A 6,037-nucleotide genomic window follows, 5' to 3' on the forward strand; every position below is an offset into this window, starting at 1 on the left:
CACAGAAAAGCCCCCTATGGTTTCAAAATATACAACACGATACCTCATGCTTTGAACTAAATTGTAAAGGTGACGGAATCCGTTAAATTTAACGGAAATGACTTATTGGAACCTAAAAAAAAAATTTTATACTTAATTTTTATCAAATATACCTATTCTACCCCTTAACCCTCAATTCTCTCTATTTAGAGAATAAAACAAATGATTTTTTTGAGCTGTCTTTTGCTTGATTATATCAGGGTATTTTGGTCATTTTGTCCATTTCCGTTAACTTTAACGGATTCCGTCACCTTTACAATTTAGTTCAAAGTATGAGGGGTCGTGTTGTATATTTTGAAACCATGGGGGGCTTTTCTGTGTATTAGGTTTACCACAGGGGTTTTTTTATATTTTACCCTTTTTTATTTGATGTATTAATAATTGTGAGAAATAAGCAATGAACCATATGAAACGTAAAGATAAAATTTCATTGAAAAAGATTAGTTGACATTTCTAATATGATAATTAATTTGGAACAAGAAAAAGTGACAAACACGATAAATTTTATGAGACTGAGGGAGACCTTCAACTCGAACTTGCTGAGATTTAACTCTAATCCAAAAAGAAAAAAAGTTTAAAAAAACAAGAAGCAAAAAAATCCAGAAAGGTTAGTGGATAAATCTGTAGCGATTTAATCACCCAAGGGAAAAAGAAAAATGTAAACAAGGTTCTCAAAGACCAAAACCATATTGCGCGGATGCTCTTTTCTTCATGCCTCTTCGACTGCGTGACATCTCAGTCATTCCACATTGGAAAAACACTGGGATTTGAGCCTTGAACAGACTCCCCAGACCATCCAGTGTAAGTTCCAGATGGCATATCATAGTCAACTTTAACCAATCCAAGTTCCTCAGCTGAGCCTCGTGCATTTCCAGAAGTAGAATTTGAAGTCATGCCAAGTCCATTTCCCAAGTACCCTCCACTATAACTCCCACTTGAACTTCCATTGTTGTCCATCACAGAGGATGAAGAACCCATATTCATCAACCCATGCAGCAATACTGGATTGCTTTGAAGGTAATTGTTGTAGAAATGGGAGTTGTGGCTTGATGGGTGCAAGTAAGAGCCTGATTGTTGGTGCAGCTGCAATTGCGTTTGGATGTAGCTTTGGTACTGTGAGTCTTGAGAATATTCCGAGATTTCGTGATTTTGCAGAGTCAGTAAGGGCTGAGCATCGAATGGTTGCTGCATTAAAGGGTATGCCTGGAAAGGACCCGAGCTTGAGCTCCCATACTGGAAACTTGAACCTAAACCTATCATTTCCTCACGTTTTCTTGATGATTCTAGTGCTTGTGCTTCCTTGAGCCGTTTGGCTGCCCCTCCACCTATTGGCAGAGTGTTACTTTCCAGAATTGCTTTCACGTCATAGCGACTCATGTCGAAATTGGTGACTGCATTGAGGCCTCTAAACTTTATGGCGGCAATGTCATACGCTTCTGCTGCTTCTTCCTCAGTGCCTGCATCAACATGCTTTATTTTAGGGAAAAATCCAGAAATAAGTAAGTTGTTAACTAGCCGGCAGATATTGAGGTAAATTATATTCAAGTAACAAAAAGGATTTATTTTTTGTATCCTGCTACTTTAACGAATTATTTACACGAGTTCTACATCTTTGTCGCACGGGCTAACAAATATTGACCACTAATTATGTGTTAGAAGTCTTAAAACAGTTACTATACAAGATTTTCCACAGCAGAAGTGTATTAAACATGGTTCACCGTTGCGTCATGATGGATGCAATTGTTCTACATCCGTCGCGGCATATCGATTGAATATTAGGTGATATGCACATTATAACACATAAAAATTTCAAAAAAGATTTGAAAAAATTACTAAAATTAAAAAATATGAAAAAGGCACAATCTAAAAAAAAATATTCGAGTCGACTCCGAGTGGATTCAGATATATTGGTCGATACCATGCATCACGAATTCGAATCAGCCAATATCGGTTGAATCAAAACAAGTCACCGCGGACATAATATTATTTGCGATTCAGGAATTGATATCGTACCGGTTCCCTCCGTTCCTGTTACAACCCTGTTGAGTTGTATTGAAATCAGCCGATATTGCTAACCAGGGTACTAAATGTTAATTAATCCCAAGAGAAAAAACGAAGGACGCAAACTATCAAAGGAATTAGGTAGCAAGCCTCCTATTTTTACATCTCCTATCGTGTGGAAATTGTCCATTAATTTTGTTTCGCACCATTTGGGTGATCCAAGTTGCGTTGAAAATTTTATTGTGGGAAGTGTTCAAACAAGAATTAGGTGTTAACGGGAAGCTCAAGGAAAAAAAGGAAAAAAGAAAAAAGTTTTGGTAAGAAAATTTTAGCCAAAATGGTGTCAAGTGGAATAAAATATTTTTTAAAAATTTTATTGTTTGGCTTAGGCGGTTTGTTTAATGTCAAAACATGGGCTGAAAATCATGACACTTTTATGCATTGTATTGGAATTGCTTACTGAAAGTTCCCAAGTAAAGATCTTTGTTTCCTGCTACTCTTCCTATCCTAGCTTGCCATCTTCCATGCTGGTGGTGCCTGCTCACGTAACATCTGTGAGAAAGAGCCAGAAAGAACAGGAGGAGCCAAGAGAAAAAGAAGCAGAAAGACTGAACAATTTAAAGAAAAAGAAAAAGTCACGAAAAATTTTACCTTGTTACTCCACGATATTGGGAAGCTCCTCTAGAGAAGCCACTGCTCTTCCTAAAGTCAAACGCCCAAGAAAAATAGTAGAAGTCAAAATTTTAGGCACTTCGAGAATATGCAAGAATATTGTTTCTTCTTTGTACTAATGAAATAGGAAAAAAATTGCAAAATACCATAACTGCTTTTATTTTGATATTTTAACAATCAAAAGAATTGGAACAACGAAGATGGAAGTTTGAATGGATTAACTAGAAGCAGATTTTGATTCTCAAAGTAACGACAAGTCTTTTACCTTCTGATCGAGGCAACAAATTCTTGTCTAGTCATATGTTTCATCTCCTCAAGTTCCTTCTCATAGTTGCTTATCTGCAATAAATATGATATTAAAATTCATCTTAATCCAATCTAAGTCTAACTGGTGCAAATAAAATTTTGCCATAATCAGTTCATGATAGAAAGAAGCTCACTGGAAAATTGGTGGTAGTTGATGTGCCCCAGTATTTCAGTGCTGCGAGGTCATAAGCCCTAGCTGCCTTCTCTTCCTTGTCATACCCTCCTGCTCAAATGAGTAAGATCAATGACAACTGAAAAATGGATTAAACAACTTGACTTGTAGAAGAAGAATAGCCATCAAAACTTTCAGAGATCGATATCAAACTTACCTAAGTAAACTGAAGGTGACAAAGAACCGCATATGTCCATCCATTGATATAGTAAAAAAGAAGAAAAATTAGCAAAGTAAGTGAGATGTCCAAGCCATTTATGTTGCATTTGAGATGAAATTTTGCATGCAACTTTATTACCTTGACGACCTTTCCTCGACTGACCTTCCCTTCTACAGCTATTATCCCATAGATGAGCTTCATATCTTCCTGTCCATCTATGCCTGAATACAAGAAGCAAAGCATCAAATGGAAAAACAAAAATATATTTCAAACATTTATGCCATCAACATGTAACATCAGGAACCTAGAACATTCGTTCTCCTAAGTCGCCAAGCTAGATGATTCAGTCTCCTAGTGCTACCTTGTTACACCTCGGTATATCGATGTTCTTTGACCAAATGTGTCCAATGTTCTCCTTGGTGCAGCTTCAACAATACTACTATTACTATTATCGACACTTGCACTAGTCTCAGATGTTGAACCCTTTCCACTACCCATGGACAAAGTTAGAGACTGCATACTGCTCCCACTTTCTTGAAGTTCATAGTTGTTTGAGGCAGCAGCTGCTAGGGCATTTGGTACTGGAACTAGACTACTGTTTGAAAACAGGTAATCAGAGTCATTAGCTTGTAGTTCACTGTATGACACAATCTCAGATTGATTTTCGGATTTTCCGACACCAAGAAAATCAGCCACCTTAGGAACTTCACTGTTGCCATGAGTATTGATCAAATTCCACTCTGCTAAAAAAATATGTAGAAAATCATACTTACACCTGCAAATTCACAAACCCAATAAATAGAAAAAAGTAATAAACGCAACTCGAGTAACATACCTTGGTTTTGGAAGGGATTGTCAATATTTTCATTGACTAACCCTAAAGAGAAATGATGAGACTGAGCAGTTTGAAGATGTGCTGGTATTGAAGAATGAGTAGGTGAAAGAGGAAAAGATAGCCAGTTGTTTGAGTTCATAGACCCCATATTTTTTTAGAATCTTCCTAATGATCAATCTAACTCTGTCTTGTCAGTGAGTCAAATCCTGCATATGCCAAAACCAGTAAAGAAAACAGGAATGATATAAACATTATTCGTCCACATTTTGATTAAAAATAAACATGTCAACAGAAAGTAGATCATATGTGATGAAACTGACATAGATTTTACCCTAGTTTAAGAGCTTCTTCAGCTTCTCTCTTCCTCTCTCTCTCTCTTCCCCTTACAATTTCTATGAGATCTCAGGAATGAAATAGTAAAAACAATAGGGAGAGAGAGAGGAGGATAGGTGAAAAAGAGAAATGCTAAGACAATTAGAGGTATTTAAATCACAATATTTCTGACACTTCCTTCCCAAACCCCTTTCTATGACGGTCCTTTACAGTAGTCAGGCTCTGATCAGCGAATTCCAACACCCCAAAAATATTCAGAGTGTACTTTTTGGGCTACGCTATATTAGCTTACAAATGAGGCATAATAATAGTCTAATATCAAAGGGCACGAGTGTCTCACTATACTAAAAGCTGTGGTCCTTCAGTCTTTGTACTAAGACAAACCTGCAATTCCAACTGGAAGAATCCAATTTTAGCCAACCTCCCTCCAGGGCCCTCCCGACCCCACTTGGTTTATTGGAACTCTCTTCCTCGTTCTGTGTAATTAATGACACCCCAAAGCCCAGCATACCCACACTCAGCATATCATCTCTTTGGACTAACATTTACAGTCCACGGAAAGCTACCAACCTATATCTTCTTTCACTCGTGCAACCACTTGGGATTGATATTCCAAAAGACTGATCATATTAGTGGTATTGCATACAAAGAGAAGCACTTTTCCGAAATGAAAATAATGATAGACATACATGAGTACATTTTAAGTGCCCGATACGATATAACGCTGAAAAGTATTCATTTTTATTTCTTATAGAGTATATCTAGCTTGTCCAATTCAATACTTATAATCTTAACTTGTACTCTAATCAGTGGCAGAACCCCAGAAACTAAGTTTTGGGGGGACATGACTGTAAAATTGTATACCTCAAAGGAGTTGTCTTGCAATTTTTACAAAAAACTTTGGGGCAAAGCTAATCTAATCAAAGATATAAGTGAAAATATTAACTATTTTAAGAGGATATAAAAGAATTTCTAAAATTTGCGGGGAGGGGAGCGGCAAGTTCTAAATTTTACAAGAATATATGTGAAACTTTCAAATTTTTTGAAGGTATATAAAAGAATTTGTAAAATCTTAAGGGGCAGCTGCCCCTCCACGCCCATCCTTAATTCCACCAGGGACCGTAATCCAATGATTGAATTTATGTTGTATAGTACAAAGAAGAAATATTTTCGCCACCGTTACAAGTCACACCCATTACTCCCATTTCCTCTTTAACAAACAGCAAATCAAGCAAGATCAATAATATGCAAACATATGTAGTGGAATAGATAAGTTAAACTGAACTTGCAGGAAAGTCTAATGACGGAATTAATTTCTAATACTAGCCCCCAGTGCACTGGCGCGGATCATTTTCCGTACAATGCAAAGATGAATACTAGAATATTACCTAGTGTATAGTAACATAATTTCTTGTGTCCATCATTGATCATACATGCAAAGAAGTTGATTAATGAGGGAAACCATCTGACCTCAAAGGCTCAAACACAGTAGTCTTAATGCCCGTGAAACCATTCTGTG

At 36.9% G+C, this 6,037-nt stretch overlaps 1 protein-coding gene across 1 annotated transcript; it reads right to left on the bottom strand.

The window, feature by feature from the left end:
* Positions 1-774: 774 nt before the first annotated feature.
* Positions 775-4,324, bottom strand: LOC113764638 (AP2-like ethylene-responsive transcription factor PLT2). The gene is made up of 9 exons (XM_027308978.1): positions 4,186-4,324; positions 3,712-4,090; positions 3,489-3,571; positions 3,348-3,356; positions 3,153-3,241; positions 2,978-3,051; positions 2,692-2,742; positions 2,501-2,577; positions 775-1,496 (listed from the first exon to the last, which is right to left on the bottom strand). The coding sequence occupies exons 1-9, from the start codon at positions 4,322-4,324 to the stop codon at positions 775-777; spliced, it is 1,623 nt and encodes a 540-aa protein (XP_027164779.1).
* Between the last annotated feature and the right edge of the window lie 1,713 nt (positions 4,325-6,037).

Source organism: Coffea eugenioides, chromosome 1 (assembly GCF_003713205.1).
Source record: "Coffea eugenioides isolate CCC68of chromosome 1, Ceug_1.0, whole genome shotgun sequence".
NCBI classification, from domain to species: domain Eukaryota; kingdom Viridiplantae; phylum Streptophyta; class Magnoliopsida; order Gentianales; family Rubiaceae; genus Coffea; species Coffea eugenioides.

Bases quoted from the DNA above. Each gene is read 5' to 3' on its own strand.
- LOC113764638 (XM_027308978.1), bottom strand. From the start codon at position 4,324: ATGAACTCAAACAACTGGCTATCTTTTCCTCTTTCACCTACTCATTCT. The intron at 3,572-3,711 runs GTAGCACTAGGA...TCTTGTATTCAG, and splicing joins ATATACCGAGGTGTAACAAG to GCATAGATGGACAGGAAGAT. The intron at 3,052-3,152 runs GTGAGCTTCTTT...TATTTATTGCAG, and splicing joins CAACTACCACCAATTTTCCA to ATAAGCAACTATGAGAAGGA.